The 18,627-nt window shown below is 38.7% G+C and overlaps 1 protein-coding gene across 21 annotated transcripts in view; it reads left to right on the top strand.

Annotated features, from left to right (window-relative positions):
* CREM (cAMP responsive element modulator) overlaps positions 1-18,195 on the top strand; it is a 40,288-nt gene extending 22,093 nt beyond the window's left edge. For 4 of the 21 annotated variants that reach the window (XM_075706175.1, XM_075706178.1, XM_075706169.1 and 1 more), the window contains 3 exons: positions 2,802-2,990; positions 11,005-11,161; positions 12,928-13,374. In XM_075706175.1, coding sequence (XP_075562290.1) covers positions 2,802-2,990; positions 11,005-11,161; positions 12,928-13,072 — 491 coding nt within the window. In that variant the 3' untranslated portion in view covers positions 13,073-13,374. Of the gene's footprint in view, positions 1-2,801; positions 2,991-7,003; positions 7,044-8,576; positions 8,592-9,028; positions 9,062-11,004; positions 11,162-12,927; positions 14,283-17,128 lie in introns of those variants that run through there. The other 17 variants (XM_075706179.1, XM_075706171.1, XM_075706180.1 and 14 more) reach the window with 15 other exon arrangements.
* Positions 18,196-18,627: the final 432 nt, after the last annotated feature.

Raw genomic sequence — 18,627 nt, 5'->3', positions numbered from 1 at the left:
TTTACTGTTCAGGAACCCAAACTGACTGGTTTTTATATGGTATGGTACTGTGATGGTGTAGACGTTTTTGGTGCTAACTCTGTGAGAGGCAGAACTCAGCTGTGTGTAACTTCTCTGGGAGGTAGAGGTGACAGATCCTGCTGGGAAGCTCATGTGCCACTGGTAACCTGCTCTTGTCCTGCTCTCAGGAAGAATAGAGGAGACAATGATTCATTTTTCTTGCTTCTCTCTTCCACCCTGCCCCAAAATGGGGCACTTCCTGCTTTGGAGGCCAGACCAAAATAACATCTTGCTCCTTCCAACCCCCTGACCCCCAATGCCTTATGGAGCCTGCGTGCAGCACCCAGCTAGTTCCTACATTACATGTTGCCAATTCCAAGGGTAGGACTGGAGGTCCATGCTGAACCCTGTTCCAGTATTGCAGATAGGGCTCAGTGCTTCATTCAGCATGAGAGGGATTCCCCATTTTCCCCAAAAAGAAGCTAATTTAGCTGCTGGGATTTGGCCATTTTGGTAGATATGTCTACTACACTCTCAAAAAATTAGCTGAGCTTCTAGTAGATAGTTACTATTGTCTAATTTACTAATAACAGCTTACTAATCAACTGTTAGTATTTCAGCGCTCTTTGAAGTGTTATTATCTGATGTTGCCCTTTCAAGATAACCTACCATTGTCAAGACAGAACATTTGAAATCAGCTATCTCCAGAACACACATGGATGCCTAACAAATCATGTACTCATATAACCAGATCTGAACCTTCAAGAATGTAATCAAGTATTGTGAATCTGACAGTGAAATCAGAGGAGTTGGCAATCCTGAATCTGTACTTATATGTGACTTTTGTACCATCTCAGACCAATTTAAATACAATGACAGTGATTGTAATTTAGATATCTTTTGGGGAGAAAGAAGTTTGTTACTTCTTGGGAATTGGGTTCTCATCTAAAAGTTCCCTCAGTATCTTAGTTAACACAAGAGACCTGGATTTGATGAGTGGGCCACTTGGTGGATAAGGAATTGGCTGGATGGTCACACTCAAAAGAGTTGCAGTTAACAGCTTGATGTCTGGGTGGAGACCAATGACGAGTGGTGTCCTTCAGCGGTCTGTATTGGGACCAGTATTATTTAACACCTTTGTTGGGGTCATGGACCAGTGGGATTGAGTGCACCCTCAGAAGGTTTGCAGATGACACCAAGGTGAGTGGTGTGGATGATACTCTGGAGAGAAGGGATGCCATCCAGAAGGAACTTGACAGGCCAGAGAGGTGGGCCTGTGTGAACCTCATGAAGTCCAAGGAGGCTGAGTGCAAGGTCCTGCACCTGAGTTGGGGCAATCCCAAACATGGATACAGGCTGGGCGATGAGTGGATTGAGAACAGCCCTGTGGAGGACTTTGGGGTACTGGCGGATGAAAAACTGAATATGAGCTGGCAATGTGTGCTAGCAGCCCAGAAAGCCTATTGCATCCTTGGCTTCATCAAAAGAAGCATGGCCAGCAGGCCGAGGAGGGTGATTCTGCCCCTCTGCTCCACTCTGGTGAGACCCCACCTGGAGTACTGTGTTCAGCTCTGGGGCCCCAGCATAAGACAGACATGAAGCTGCTTGAGCAGGTCCAGAGGAGGGCCGCGAAGATGATCGGGGGCTGAAGTACCTCCTCTGTGAGGACAGGCTGAGAGAGTTGGGGTTGTTCAGCCTGGAGAAGAGAAGGCTCTGGGTAGACCTTGTAGCAGCCTTCCAGTACTTAAAGGGGGCCTACAGAAAAGATGGGGAGGGACTCTTTGTAAGGAAGTGTAGTGGTAGGATGAGGGGATAATGGTTTTACACTGAAAGAGGGTAGATTTAGATTAGATACTAGGAAGAAATTCTTTACTGTGAGGGTGGTGAGGCACTGGAACAGAAGTTGTGGATGCCCCATGCCTGGAAGTGTTTGAGGCCAGGTTGGATGGGGCTTTGACCAGCCTGGTCTAGTGGAAAGTGTCCCTGCCTATGGCAGGGGGGTTGGAACTAGATGATCTCTGAGGTCCCTTCCAACCCAAACCATTCTGTGATATTTCTGCTCTTAACAAAGACAATGATAATTTCAAAAGGAATATACAATTAATAACCTCTCTAGGGAATTTGATTTTTGTCTAAATATTTAATTATGGTGAGCAACACAATATGATTCTATGTTTTTTTAATGGGGAAGGTATGTTTGTATTTTTCATATTGTTGATTACATGGGGGAGAAGAAAAACTTTGTTCTGTTTCTCTTTTTACATAAGTATCAGACTCTTTACAGCTTTGTACAGCTTGGAAAAACATTGTTGGGTGAGACTTTCTCTCACACTAAGGGAAGGATTGTGAGTGTCAGAAGACTTGCTATTCCTTTGTCTAGATGTCCAGGGGTTTGTTTTGTGGGAGTCAATAATCAGCTTTTTATTATTTTTTTTTTAAATAATTTTTTTACATTAGTGTTTAAAACAACAGTGATTCTTTATAGTCAGGAGCTACTGTTTCTTCTTTTTTCTTGTATTATAACTATTTTATGAGAGTTAATATTTCTGGAAGCATAGAGATAAAAGTATGTGGAACACTGCTTTTTATCTGTTTTACACATGGTATGTACTACACAACAGGCTTTATATTTGTGGAAATCAGTATTAACATTATTTAGGTTTTCTTGTACAATTGGCCTTTAAGCAAGGAGAGGACCAGGAGTCCTATCAGAAAATGTTTATTTTAAAAAGGGAGATGTGTTTTTTAACATGTGTTATCTCTTTCTATTACCTAACTTTTCTTTTCCTTTTTATATTTAGTTACTATAAGTCAAGGTGGTGCAATCCAGATTTCTAATCCAGCCTCTGATGGTGTCCATGGACTACAGACATTAGCAATGACAAATTCAGGAGCTCCTCAGCCAGGTGCTACCATTGTGCAATATGCAGGACAATCACCTGATGGCACACAACAGTTTTTTGTTCCTGGAAGCCAAGTTGTTGTTCAAGGTATATTTTATTAGTCTACTGCATTTTAGTTTTTTCATATAAAACAATTTTTATTAAAAGGCTTTTTATTTTGTGTTGACGTTATTGCACTATTAAAGAAAATATTTATACATAACAAGATGAAAGACAGTCTTAGGAGGAGAGTCAGTTTCTCTGCTCAGTAAAGCAGCTGCTACTTTTGATTAAAAAAGTTATGAGGAGGAAATAACAGTATAAAATCACTTTCTGCTTTGAATTCTCTTGTCCAGACTTTGAGAGGTATGTTTAATTGCAGTAAAGGTGCTGTTACAGATTGAAATGAGATGCTGAGGGTGCATCTCATTTAATATATGAAACTAATTTGGTTTTTTTGGCGGTCAGTCAATCTTAGTAAAACACAAGTTCTGCAGTTCTTTGGACATGCTTCGGGCAGAATTTCCTTGCAACTTACAACTCTTGTAGTTATTAGAAAGGAGATCCTTTACTGAAGCTAGTTTTCTCACAGAAGAAAGCTTTGTAGGTCCTATAAAATGCACACATGTGAATTGAACTGTGAATAGTGAATTCTTGAACCTTTACTGTAGTTTATGCAGGATTTTTTTTTCCTTCCACTGTTCCCAGCCTTTTGGAAATGCTGAGGGAGATTGAGAACCAAAGCTATCTTGGATTCTTATCGATACCAGGGAAAGTAGGGTTGGGATTTGGGTTATGCTGAAGAAAACCTTTGAAAATGGGGAAGATATTTCTGTATGGAGACAGCAAATTAGTGGCTGCCATGGAGGATATAGGGAATTTATTTTCCCTATTTTTGTTTTTTTAATTGGTGCAGAGAAGTAGGGAGGGAGGGCTGTAAGAATGCTTTCTTAAGCCAAAACAGTTATCTCAAATAACCCATGAGAAGAGCTAGGAAGACTTAAATATGTATTCATGGAGTGGATGAGAGTCATCAATTAAATGCAGACACAGATATCTGAGATAGTTGGTGAAGTCCAGGTTGAGGTGCTTTTTTTGCCCCCATATGGATGGTTGAAATAAGGTCTGTCTTTAAGTGGCTGTTTCTCTCCCTTTGCTGTAAAGGAAGCCCAGGATGTAAATAAAGCTAATAGCCTGTAGATATCTGAACTGGATGAGATGATGCTAAATAATGATACCAAATTCTTCCAGTGCCTCTGGTTAATTCTTTGCTGAAATACATTGTCTTCCCAAGATGTTTCCGAAGCTTTTCAAGGAAGCTTTAAGACTATAGTATGAAAAACCCTTAGCCAAAATGTTAGTTTGTATCATGCAGAGAGTACTGTTATAAGTTCTGTAAATATTATTAATAATACATTCTTAGCAAAACCTTAAGACCCAAATTTGGCTGTCCCCCAAACAAATCTCCCACTCTGATAGTGCATATTTTCTGACTATGAGTCTAATATGTTTTCTATACACATGCATACACGCCCCTTCAATTAGAGGTCTTCTCTGTCTCTCCAGGTTGACTGTAGTATTTTGTTTGTATTGCTTTGATTCTTTCAGATTCTTCAGGGGGTCGGGGGGCAGAGAGAGTAGCTCCTCAGTTGTTTCCTAAAACCTCCCCAGTCTGTGAAGAAGCATAGCACTTAGGGATTGTATCTGGCAGCCTTTCAGTCCTTGGGAATTTCATCTGAGTGGCCTTCACGGACTTTTCATGACAGGGTTGTCTTCTGACGGGGCTGTCCTCTAACCTCCCTCTTCAGTCTCAGTGATGGGTTTGCCTACTTGATGGTATAGCCCATTAAGTGTCTTGCCTGTGATGAGAACTTTCAAAATGGATTCAGAGACAGTTACTGAATACCTGCTATATCGTGTTTCTGGAAGTCTCTAGATACTTTTAACTAAACTGATTTGTTCTCTGTCCATGCTCAGAGAAGTTGACTTCTTGGAATTCCCTGTTCCTTTGGCCCAAACAAAATCTGGTGCTTTAGTGATGCTCATAGCTGTTGACACCAAAGAAAAATGCTACATAACATATGCAGGGAAAAATATAAAGGGACTAGTAAGTAAGCATGAACTCAGAGATGATGAGAAGATAAAAGGTTTCAACTCATTATACATGCTATTGATACTGCAAAATCTTAAAAAAAAAAAAAATCTTTAATAAAAAAAAGAGTATGAAAGCACCTGAGGATGTTTACAGTAATACAGGTCTCTTTATGATAGTAATTGCATATCGTCAGCAAACCTGAGTTATTCAGGATAGAGTTAGACAATGGAATTCACCTAATATCATGATAGCACATATTATAATAGGAAGGGAGCATTCTGCTTATTAATCTTTCCACTTACGTATATTTTTATAATGATTTTGGGTAGACAGCATATAAATTTTATAGAAGTAAAAGAAAGGAAAAAAAAAAAGTAACAAAGATCAATCCTAGGGCAGAAAAGATCTGTTTCAGAATCTTTCAGATAGCATATGTATTCATATGTTTTCTAAAGTATTTGCTGATGAATCTCATGTAATAATGGATGGCATCACATAAACTCTGTGCTTGATTTTTTCTGATGGGGACAAGGATTAATATAAAAGCGCCAAAGGTGTTGATCCAGCTGAGTGATATTTCATCTGCTACAAGTTTACATTCATAGGCGAAGCACGAGGCAGTCCTGATGTCCTGACAGTTTCCTAATACAGGTTAAGGATTTTTTGCTAGCTGAAGCAAAAGCAAGTGCTTAATTATTAGTGAAAATGAGTGTAGAAAAGTTGTATCAATAATCATTCTGTTGGGATCTATGTGTGTTTTCATAATATGGTCAGTGATACAGACAGTGATATTTGAGATCTGTGGCTTGAATTTCTTGCGTGCTTCAGTTCTGATCTTCTGTTCATATGATAGGCTTTTTAAGCCTATTTTAGCTATCAAATCTGAAGTGTTTATTGCTAAACAAAAAAGCAATGTCATTTTTACAAAACAAAAACCAATTATAAACATAGCAATATATATGACTACCGTCACAATAAAGAAGAATTAAAAAGAAGAGTGCTGGATTTTTCAGCAAAATCCTGCATCAAATAAAAAGCGGTCCTGTAGTCACAGGGTGCTCCTTTTTTTGCATTGATGCTTCCATTATTGCTGTCCTTGGCATAGTTTCACAGTTGATGAATTACCAGTCTGAATTTATTACAGATGAAGGCTTTAGAAGTTTGCTATGCCCTACATACAGACCAGTGCCTGGACTGTTGGTCTGCAACTAACGTCATTTAAATTGATGTAGATAAGGAGTAACTACGTTAGAGCTGATTTTTTTTTTTTCTTTCGATTTTTTATTTTTTAAAACTAAGTCAACCAGATCTCTTGGACTTATTTTGGAAAAGGAGGGAATGGGGGAGAGGTAGCCCTTACCCAGAGTTACTGTTCTGCCTGTTACAGCATCTGAAAATCACTAGCTTTAGCTGACTGACTTTGGAGCTTTCTTCAATCTTTTCTGAAGCTTTTAACTGAAATTGAGTGGGTTGTGGGTTCCCCCCCAAGGCAAGGAGCGTTAGCCTTTCATTTACCTATTTGTTAAAGCTTATTAAGCTTTCCTGTCGTGCATGTCTGTCTGGCAGAGTTCTCTGCCTTTTAGTGGAATTGCTCTGATCAAAACAATTGCACGTCGTCTTAAAATTTCCCTATTTTCTATCCAATCATGACTTACTCATTTGCATTCATTCATGAATTCTAGAGCCACGTTTTAATTTCTGTCAGTCAGTGCTGTGAATTTGCAGGTCTTGCTTTACAGCCAGCTTTGTGGTGAGTGCTTTCTGTGGCTTTATGAATAATTCAGGGGAAAAGAACAAAGCTAGGCTTATAGAAATATGGAAGAGGAAGGAAAAAAAAATGTTTACTGGAAAAGGAGTTCTTTGGGCTCCAGTTTCAGTGAGCTGTTCCAGTGACAGAGCATATTAATGACAGTGGTAAGCAAGTGAGGTCACTGTGATGTCAGTGCTCTTGCTTGTAATCCTGCACATGCTTGCTAGTTTGGAACAGTTCACACTGAGCTCTGGTAGAAGAACAGGAGAATCGTGTGTGCAGAAGCTGATCATGGCTGTAACAGGAGATGAAACAGGTAAAAATTTTGTTAGTCTTTTACATGATATTTTTGGATGTCTAAGCAGTGCTTAGTTGGTATTTGTGATATTTTCTTTTGAACCTGTTGCTGTAACTCCTTCATCTTTCAAAACTGGTACAAACAGCTTCTGGTTCTATCTAGTCAGTGTAGGATTTCAGGGCAATTTTAACAGTTTCATTTGGGGAAAAAAATCACGGTTAGTGCATGAGTTCTTGCACAGATTGATTCAGATAACTAATCTTTACTATTTGATGCATGATTTTGCTGAAAAATCCAGCACTCTTAAATTCTTCTTTATTGTGGAGGTAGTCATATATGTTGCTATGTTTATAATTGTTTTTTGTTTTATAAAAATGACATTGCTTTTTTGTTTAGCAATAAACACTTCAGATTTGATAGCTCAAATAGGCTTAAGCATAGCTGTAAGAGAAAGGTGTGCATGGTTTCAGCAGTGTAAATAAACCCTGTGCTTTCATTATTAAAGAAAATACTGAACACAAATTTGAGAGCACAATAATTTTAAGTAGCGTAACGCCTGCTTGTTTTCTCCTCCACTGTTAAAATGGTCTGTTCCTTAGCTAATCGAGTTCAAAAGGCTGACGTCATTAGATTTCCTGGAATCGTGTTGCAGTAGGGAACTGGAAAAGTTAAACTCCAAACAAGATACACATTGACGTCAGCTCCAAGTCATGCTGCGATTTAGTCAGTTCCTTTCTGCTTCGTCAATTGCCTCCGGCAGATCTGTAATGTTAACCTGTTTGCAGCCGGTACCTACGTGCTGCTGCTCATTGCTGGTACATATTGTTTCATTAATCCAAAGATAAGTATCTTCTCCAAGTCGACATTTTGTGGTTTTTTTATGCTCAAAGGGATAACGATTCATGCCTTGTTTAGCCGGTTTAGTGGTGAAGTTAAAAACCCTTTGATAATCTAAGTCCCATCATTATGACTCACAGAAGGGGAGAATAGACATACTAATACATAGCATGTATCAGGCTTTTTTTCTCCTGGATAGTCACTGAAAGAACTCAAGTGCAGGGATGCTCTCTAGTGTTCAGCAAGTTACTTTTTCCAAGAACCTGCACATAGAAGGTGGATGATTTTTTGGTTTGTTTAGTTGGGTTTTTTTAATTTAATTTTATTTATTTATTTATTTCTCAGAGCTTAATTTACAGGGTTAGTTGTACTCTTCTGAATGTGGTTTGGTTTTTCGGTTGGTTTTTTGTTTGTTTGTCTTCCGGTTAATAATTTCCTTTTTGTAAGCTTCAACTGAAAGCTTCAGGTTTTCAGTGACTTTTTACTCCCTTGCAATTTTAAGGAGAGAGGAAAAAAAAAAAAAAAAAAAAAGATGACAAGGTGACCTGGGGCAATGTGTTAGGGAGATACACCATCTCCAGGTTTGTTGCTCTGCTAACAGTCTCAGTCCTATGTCTGTTACATTAGGAATGACTTTAAACCTCCATGGAGTTCCATTAGAAACTGCCACAGAGGTTTGTCAGTCTGGATCAGGGTGTGGGATTTTGGCCTCAGATGCTGAAATGGAAGGTACCCTTCTCTGTAATATGTAGATACATTACTAGACTTAAACTATGAATTTTTTCAAGGGTATTTTATTCCCCCTGCTTAAAGGCTGTTTCATCTTTCCCAATGTCTTTTTCAGGGGAAACAGTATTTTAACTTTTTGAGATATTATACAAAAAATTTTGCAGACTTTGAAATAATTGATTTGCAGTAATGTATCATAAACCACATATTGCTGCACAATGAAAAGATACTTTGTCAATGCTACACTTTTTTTTTTCTTTTTAACTGCGGCGTCTGGGTTTACAAGGTCTATACTGCCAAAATGGTTATTTATCTGTTACCACACTGGTAGGTTTATAAGTGAGCCAACTGTTAGGCAGGGACAGACACTACTGGAACCTGCTCAAACTATTCATGCAACATGTTACTTACAGTGGTGTTTGCTGATTGCAGCTGAGATAGGGACTCAGTTTCGTTAAGCCATGTTGCAGGTACATTGTCATACTGAGTCCTCTTAACAACAGCAGCAGTAAGTCCGGTTAGCTAACATCTGAGTGTAAATCAAACAAAGACGACAAAGTAGTTGGTCTTGCTGGGCTGACATGACCTGGGTAATGGGTCTTTCCCCATGACTTGATCTACAAAATGGTTCACTTAGATTTCTAATTCATTGTAGCTAATGCAAGCTGAGATAACATCTCTTCTTTTACCTAGTGATGATAGAAAATGGTAGTTCTTACCATAGAGTCTATACAATGTATGTAATGTGGCCAGCATAAGATGAGTCTGAAGAGTTTCTAAAATTCCATTTTTATAAACAGTGAGCTGAAGTATTGTCCCATTGACATAACTGGGACTGCTGTGAGATGTGGAGAACTTAAAGAAAGGGTTAAGTAATTTTCTTGTAGATGTACAAGAAGACTAAGCCCTGTGTTCACTGAGGCTGCCTGTTAGTGCCCGCAGGGCTGTCCTGGGATGATTTCTCTCTCCCTCCCCCATCCCCAGGGAATTACCCGTAACTCAGGCCAGTTCACTGGTCCAGTTCATCTTGTAGTTCCACAAACACTTTTTACCCGCAGGACTGAGACGGGGGTGGGGTGGGGGGGGAGGTGCACAGTGTTTAAGCTGATAATGATTTCAGGACATGGCTGGGGAATTGTAGTCTAAACACAGCTTGATCCTATTTTTTTAATTTCATTAGTGAAGCACCTGCATTAACTTAGTAAGAATAATAGTAATTTTTTTCTTAAGTTTAGGTTTTGTTTTTGTTTTTTTCCCCCTTGTAGTTGACTGATGTGTCTTTACTGTTCTACCTGTCAGCCTCCCCAAAGTGTTTTTGTCTACATTTTATTTTTCCAAGTGAAGTTTTTCCATTATTTGAATATTGCTTTAAAGAATTAAACTATAAATTAAGTATAACATAACAGCCTCTGAAATTCCATCTTTTATATTTGGTTGCTTTAATGACAAAATATGAAGTCTTGTTCTGTCATAATATAAAATATTTATGGAAAGGAATAGGTAAATAATTTGAAGAGGGATACATTGGTTTTGTTTGATATTTTTCTGTCTCAGACAAGACACAAGTACTTAGGATTTTCACAGTGTTTTAAAGTTGGGGTACCTCATGTAGGAACAGAGTACTTCAGAAATACAGAAATGAGGTGAGACTATCAGAAAGGTGTTGGTTCCAAATAACACGTCAGATTTCAGATCTGTGTTTAGCTTGGGGAGAGCTCAAAACTGGTAGGCTCAGGAGCTCAATCTGAACTTTTGCACTTCAATTTACTGTATAGCTACACCCCTTCCTGTGCAACTGCCACTACCTCCTCTTGCCTGCTAATGCTGCAGTATCCTACTTGTGGTCCTCTTGCTCAAGGAACATACTCCTGTTCACCATGAGCACTTGTCTGTTCCTTTTCATTTTAGCAACAGCAGCTCTCACTGGTTTTCCAAGGGTTGCCAAACTGCTGCTGTAAAGGGAGGAGAGGCAGTAAGACTGGTACTGTTGCTAGGAGAAAGTTGACTCCTGAAGCCTCTGTTTGAGGACAAGGGGTAGCATATAAACCTCAGTGGCTGCAACAGCGGGACCATCTTTTCATGGGATCGTGCAAACAGGAAATGTGGATGTTCCGACAGTGTTTCTCAAACAGCTTTCCCTATGTTGTCTGAAAAGAGCCATGTGGAAGGTTTCACAGGCTTCAGTCTGGCTGGCTAGTGGGGCCACATGCTAGAGCAATTTAGATAACTTATTTTACAATGTGGAAATAAATGCTAGTAAGATAACAAATGTAGTTGTGACATTACAGGCCTGTGAAATATTTTATGTAGCAGGGATCCTGGGTAACTCATCAACAGAAATCTGTTATTTCCAGAGAGACTTTTGCTTAGTTCTTTTTTGCCATAAAGTTTAAAATACAATTCTTTTATACAGCTGCCACTGGAGACATGCCAGCTTACCAGATTCGAACTCCCACTACCACCTTACCTCAGGGAGTGGTGATGGCAGCCTCACCAGGGACTTTGCATAGCCCTCAGCAACTGGCAGAAGAGGCAACACGCAAGAGAGAGCTGAGACTTTTGAAAAATAGGTAAGCCTGTATATAGCCAGTGTTGCAAAAAAAAAAAAAAAAACCACCAAACCCAAACCCCCCCCAAAAAAACAAAAAAACCCCCAAAAAACCAACAAACCCAAAGCCCAAACCCAACCCAAAACATCCTAATGAAGTTTTCTTCTTAAGGTCATGAGCACTGCCTGTGATTGACGAAGGGAAGGCAAGAAATTCTTTGTTAGTCATCCCATGTCCTTATTGAGTATTGGCTGTTAACTCTGGAAAGTTAGAGTTGACCTTATCGCCATGGATTTTTAGTTCTAAAATATTATGGTAGTTCAGAATTTAGTATTAGTGTTGTCCCTTTCTGATAATTTCTGGGATGATCTGGAGGCATACTTATTGCTGAATTCCCCCCCTGCCTCCAACAGTAAAATGGCCAGTATGGGTTTGTTCGTTTTGAAACATCCCAGCAAAGACTTGGTTAGGAAAATATCTGAGGATCTCATTAGCAGCTGTCCAGTAATGATGCTGTGAAGAGGCCTTATTTTAGGATGGAATGATAATTATAGACTTTCCTAAATACTTGGCTACTGGGATAAGTTATTGTGCAGTGCCCCTGTCATTTTGTGAGGCATATTGTGTGAGATGGCTGAATATTCTTTTCATTAGTTGGCATGGAATTGACTGTATGCTGTAAATGCCAGTCTTTCTCTGCATTCTTCTTGCTATTCTTTGGTGACTCTTTCTTTCTTTAAATGTGTAGCCACTGCTATCAGTGGCAGTTAGAGTAATGGAAGAAATAGTCTGCTATGCAGATCTCTAATACATTGAGTATCCACTTGCCTTACGATTGAATTCATGGTATTGCTTTGCTCTCATGCCTGTCCTTTATTTTAAATTACTCACGAGGATTGCTGCATTGTTGTGCCTCCTTTTGTTTCTCCTCTCTTCAGTTTTAAAACTAGCGTCTATGCTATCTCTCATATGACTTGCTGGAAATTTACGCTCTCGCAATTTGACAATTCTTCGTGTTCCAAGATGTTAAGGAGTGGACTTCCAGTACTTCTAAAATTTCTTCTGGAATGGAATGCTTGTTCAGTCACATGCTTCTGAAAATACTACCCCAAGTGTTTAGCTTCAATGTAACAGAATTCTGATCAGAGCTATGAGAATGGCTCCAGACTCCCATTTGCCAGCAACAAAAAAACCACAGATACATGTGGCTGAAATGTGCCCGGGTGGACAGTTCTAAAATGCTAATAAATTGTATTTGTTTGGACTTAAATTTTACTGTAGATTGTTACATTAAGGTAAAAAAATTACAGCAGGTTCTAAGGTTGGCATCCAGCTTTTTATATGAAGAGAGGAGTATTATGTTTGTATTTTCTGAAAGTAAATTCTTTGAGTTGGGTTTTAAGATTTTGATTGCAGAAGATAATACTCCTGATAAACACACAAAATAGAATGTGACTGGAAGAAGAAATGCTGCTTTCAGTCTTAATGTTTAGTATAACTCAAGTCAATACGTTATCATTTACTCACTGTCTTTCTCAGTTCTTCTGTGTATTAATTCTATCTTTGTATTTGTTGATGCTGAATTTGTTTCAAGTTCTAGTTGTTTCGAATTGTATTTTAACCATGTTATTGCTTATTGCTGTTATCTGCTGTTCTGTTTGTGCAATCCAACAGTTGGTGGTGGTTGTTGTTATTGTGGAACTGAAGGGATTGCAGGTAATTTAATTTATCCAGTCTTTGCCGTATTGTGGCTGTTCCTGTAGTCATTTGCCTTGTATTGGTTCCAGGGAAGCTGCCAGAGAATGTCGCAGAAAGAAGAAAGAATATGTCAAATGTCTTGAAAATCGTGTGGCTGTGCTTGAAAACCAAAACAAGACTCTCATTGAGGAACTCAAGGCCCTCAAAGATCTCTATTGTCATAAAGCAGAATAACTGTCTTTCATTTGGACCTCGTTTATTATGAACTTTAATCAAGGCATGAGAGGAAGCAATTCTACAGATTGCCGTAGGAACTTGAGAAAGAGACACTTGAGGCCCTTGTGGAACCCAGTTTTGCTTAGTGTTTTCAGACTGATTTGGGAGATATTCCAAAATTTGGAATTCTGTCATAGTCTACATACTCTGCTGAGCTTTCTAATGGCATGCAAATGGCTTTTTTGTTTGCACTTTTTACTTCTGCTTTTTGCAGGGAAGCTGCTAAAGAATGTCGACGTCGGAAGAAAGAATACATAAAATGTCTGGAGAGTCGTGTTGCAGTGCTAGAAGTTCAGAACAAGAAACTTATAGAGGAGCTTGAAACCCTAAAAGACATTTGCTCTTCCAAAACAGATTAGTAAAAATATTTATTATACTGTGAACTGACTAAAATATGTCCAGTTGCTTTACAAGGCAATACATAGTCAACATGAATTATGGCTTTCTTTTTGTGTCATTTATATTATATTCCAACTCCTAACATTCCTGGAATGCTTTCCTGCTTTTTGTCAATTCATAGCTCTAATTGCAGGTTTTTCACGCTCCTCCTTTCCATCTCCCAAGGAGCCAAATGTTAAAAAAATGTAACAAAGTAAAAAAGCGCATAATTTCTAAGAGTAGTTTCTTTGCCATATATTTACATACTACTTTTTACATGTTACTGAGTGCCCTGCACATACAAAATATTTTACAGTTGTTTTAGATGAATCATAAAGATAATGCATCCAGTAATACAGGAAAATCAAACAACCCAAGGTATCTCAGGAAAGAGTTTATAAAAGAATGTTATGATTACATGTATGTACAAGCATACTAGTCTACAGATGATTTTATGGCATATTTTTATATTAGTTGCTTTGTGGAAAAAAGTATTGTATTGCTGTCACTGAGTGCCATGGTTAAAGATAGTTTTTAATAGAACCATGTTGTTTAACCTGTGTAGTGTCTGATTTCCTTTAAATGTCTGGTTATTTGAGATACTTTAAAACCCGTGAGTATCTGGAAGAGGACAAAGGAAAAAAGCATACCTAAACTCGTGACATGATACTAAGTGTATTGTAAATACCTGAAAGAAGCTGTCTGTTATATAGCTGCTATTTACTTAAATTTTCTGTAGTCTGTAGAATATTTGATTTATTAGAGGTCTATATATCAAAATTCAATTTTGCATCCTGAATGCTTCATGTTCTGTATTCTGGACAGTTGTAGACAGATGCATGTAGTGAAGGCTGATGGTGTAGTTCTTTTCACATGTTCTGCAAAGTACTGAGAGGAACTAAGGGTGACTTAAAGAAGGAAGCTTTCCAATAAACAGTAACTATTTGCTGATTCACAGGGTTCCGGACTAGCCTATAGGTGAGAGCTGAAGATTTTTGAAATAAACCCATGCTTAAACCAGATTACAGTTCTGGTAAATGCAGTACGTGCCAACTTTCCATTGTGCTTTGAAAGAAAATAGTATTTACGCAGAATTGCTTCTGGGTATTTCTTAATTCAGGAATGATCTGATTGTTTGTTGGCCAGTACAGTCTATGAGCAGAGTATTTGGGAGCTTTGTTGGAACTAGCAGCACCGTTGCCTTACTGATGTGGTAGGAAGAATGGCTTAGTTCCTACTTAATTGGCTTTACTGGGAGGAGTGTGTGTGTGGAGGGGGGGAGGGATGGAATCATATCATTACTAAAGTCACTGAAACTTCTTCACTTAATTTAAACTGAATTTACATTTAACCCAGTCTTCACTCTGACAATGTTGGGGGGGGAGTGGTGTATCTTCTTTTTTTTTCTTAAATCTGGTTTTCTTTTAGCTTTCCCAAATTACTTGAAATACACAGGATAACTTTCTTGAATCTTTTAAAAATCCCACTAGGTACCTAAGTGAGGCCATTTGTAAGAAGAGGTATTATCTCTCACTTCCCCCAGCCACATCAGTTGATTTAAAAAGGAAAAGAGCTGCCTTTTGGGCCCACAGGCTCTGCTGCAGGTCTGAAACAAAAGTAAAGTAAACCTTGAAATATCTGTCTCACTGTGAAAATACATCTTAAGTGCTAAAGTCAGTGGTGGTCAAAGGTTCTGTCAAAGTTGGACAGGATGACTACAGTCTGCAGGTTCATGTTGCAGCTTCTAGACTGCAACAAAAGTGTCCAGCAAATTGTTTGTTGTGGCTCTGTCACTAGAATCTGTTTTCTGTTATGGGTAGGCATTGGTCCTGACTCTCAACGGATTTGGAAACTTAAGTGGAAAGAAACTTGGGTGCATGGTGGATGTCTCTCCAGTAAAAAACTTCTCTTATCTTTATCTTCCCAATACTATCTGGCACTAACTGTAGTTAGAAATTTGATAGCAGAAGTCCTTGTCTGTTCCACATCTATGTAGTCTGCAGTCATTGCTTTGCTAATACTTTTAAAACATTTGATTAATGTTTATTTTTTATTTCAATAATTTCTTGGGGGGAGGGGGCTGCTTTGTTAATAATGGGAGCTAAACCCAAATGCTCTTGGCGTGTGTTTGGTCATTCTAGAAGACTCCATTTGATGTGTTTATCTGCACCAGGGAAAAGTATCCTGCTTCAGAAAAGTCAACTGTACAAAACCTGGCTCATTCAGACTAAGATTAGGAAAAAAGAAAAGTTTATGACGTATTATTGTTTCATTCTCAGTAATGCAGTTTGATATAGCATTGATTTTGACAGTATTAGCAACACACATTTCTGTATTTTAAAGTGAGAATGAGTGAGTTTGGTGAATAAGAACATGTAAGATGTACAGTGGGTAAATTAGAACCAAGATGCATCTTGTGGAGAAAGAAATAACTTATTTGAAAATGTGCAAAGGCAGATCTGCAAAATGCCAAAAATCTGTTGTCAAATTGCTACTGCAAAAATTACTACTTAAAACATTAAATCCAGTTCTGAATTGGTTTGAGAGATGTACGTTGTAAACTTTGTGAGAGAATTCCCTGAGATTAAACGAAGATTTGAAGGAAAAGTCAGTGTACCACTGGAGTTTGTCAGAGAAATAATACCAAAATACTTATGTGAGATGGGACTGCTAGAGCCTGAGTCTCTGTTTAAGCAGTATATCAGAGGATTAAAGCAATAGATAGGATATATACTAGGATATAGAAATTAGTTTAGATTATAAAGGAAAGTAAATCATAGTAAGTCTTCCTTCAATTTATTTTTCCCTCTTTAAAGTGCCAATATAGCCCTCTCAAGTTTTAGACTGGTTGTGGGACTCATTTTGTTCTACATCAGTGCCCATTTCTGAATATTTGTCATCACTGGAATCTAGAGTAGATGCACATGTGCTATGAATGAGAAGGGAATTTTTCTTTCGACTTTTTGACTTTTCTTTCAACTCGACATCAACCTTGCATTTGCGCATGTAAGCCCTGTGCTTGCTACCGCTCCTCTCCAAGGGCAGAAAAAGTGAAAATGGCTGCAACTATTCATCGTTACTTCTTACTCTTTGTGGAAGAAAACTGAAATTTGACTGGGGTCTGAATTAGTAACTGCCAAAGTTCTTGGGAGGTGACACTAACGCGTTTTAGGAGCTGTGCTGCCTTAACAGTCCAGGCAAAACTGCCTGTGCTTGTATAATGGCACCCGCATTCAGGATACCAGGCCAAGGAAAGGTCAGTTTATAATGACTGTGTTGAAATTCTTAGGGTAAATCTTAGGGGTTTTATTGAAATCAGTTACTGATCTTTTTCCTGAGGATATGTTTTCATGGGAGAGAGGAAACTACTTTCTGCATTTCATCTGTCTCGCTTTGTGACCACTTTTGGTTCATCCAAAGGCCAGACGGTCTGTTTGCAGAGAATTGCCAAGTGGATCAGACACTGAGCTCAAAGTATTTCTTTCAGTGACAATGTTTGGAAAAGCTGTCCCTTTGAGTTTCTTCACGTCTCATTCTTTGTGTAAATGATGGATCCATCCCTTTTCCTGAAAGTATTGTCACCTAAAATTGTACAGTACAAGCATGCAAACTAACTGTTGATTTTTTTTGTGAAAGGTCTGTGATGGCTGTCAGTCACATACCCAAGGAAACACAGTATCAGTGGCTGTTGTGGTTCATGTGAGTACTGGGACTTGCCCTCTGTCCCCATTTTACTACTTCAGTTCTCAGTTGAACCAGGCTTTGGGTTTAGTACTTTTTCCAAAGATCTTTTTGACCACAAGATCAAAAACCACCTTCTGTCTTGTAGCATGTGTGTGTGGATAGTTTTAATGCCTTTTCCCACAATTTGATGCTGTTGCTACTCTCCGAGGTTGCTAAGAATGTACAAATAGCAACTGAAGAGGTGTTCAGTCAATTACCTTACTCGATGGCTGTGTCACTGTCTCATTTGAGAAGGCTGGAAAGCACCTACTTATCTAATAAAAATTTGAGCTTTGGATACCAGTATAATTTCCATAGGAATCTGATTCCAGTTCAGATTTGTGAAGCAGAGTGCTTGGTGTGGTGCAGGTGAAAAGCCTTTTGAACACAGTATTGTTCTTAGTACAGAAACATTAAATGAATCTGAGTTTGTTTATTACAGGAGATTTTGAGCACTGCCCAAGCTTTGATTTACCCAAGCCAGGAATTTTATTTTTTCAGTACCAGAAAAAAAGGCTGAAATAACTGTAATTTTCTTTCCATAAGAAAACCCTATCCCTGTGGCACAAAACTCTTCTCCCTTGCTGAAACCATGCATCTGTTTGCAAATTTCTTTAAGACAGATAGCTAGGAAGGTGTACTTTACTTTATGAGAAGGTGTACACAAGACTGCATGGATGGTTGTTTTGTTGTTGTTGTTTTTTTGTTTGGGTTTTTGTTTTAGATAGAATTTCATGTAGCTCAGGGGAAATGGTCTCTTGAAAAATGTCTTCAACCTCCTAGAGTTGTGGGCAATGAGGAGTGTAATAGTCAGCTTCCTCTTAAGGTACAGCTTTGAGTCATAGCTGTTTTCCTCCCCATCTAAATGGAACGGGGAGCAGAGTTATAAAATCTCTAGGTTATCCAGGCAGAGCTGTCTCTTGACTGTCTAAAACAGCCTCAGCTGGGAAAAAAGGGATTAAAATAAGTATATTGTGTGAGTAGGTGTGGGTTTGGTTTTTTTGGGGGGTGGGTGATTGTTAGTTCCCATGGATTTTTCTGTTTGCAAGAATAATTGTGGATTTTTCTGCCTGCACTGATACGGTCCTAAGGAGTGCAAGCTCTATTGTCTCCCCCTTGGTCCTCCAGGGTTTTACTTCCATTCTTACCAAACATCATTGCTGATCGGTACTGTTACCCTGCAGACATCAGTGTAATAGCTAAATCCAGTGTGATGTTTTTCTGAATGAAGTATCACTTCAAAGAAAATAAAGGGGTCTGCTCAGGTTCTGGTTTGGATTGACTCATTTTGCCCACAATTTTTTTTTCTGTTTTATCCACTTGGTGTTTTGTGCGTGGGTGTGTACATGACAAGAATGTATTGAATGCTGAGCTGTTAAGCAGCTGAGAAGTAGCTGCATTTTGGTTGTCAG

The sequence above is a fragment of the Pelecanus crispus genome, chromosome 2 (genome assembly GCF_030463565.1).
Source record: "Pelecanus crispus isolate bPelCri1 chromosome 2, bPelCri1.pri, whole genome shotgun sequence".
Taxonomy (NCBI): domain Eukaryota; kingdom Metazoa; phylum Chordata; class Aves; order Pelecaniformes; family Pelecanidae; genus Pelecanus; species Pelecanus crispus.
This window is presented reverse-complemented; position numbering and strand designations above follow the sequence as displayed.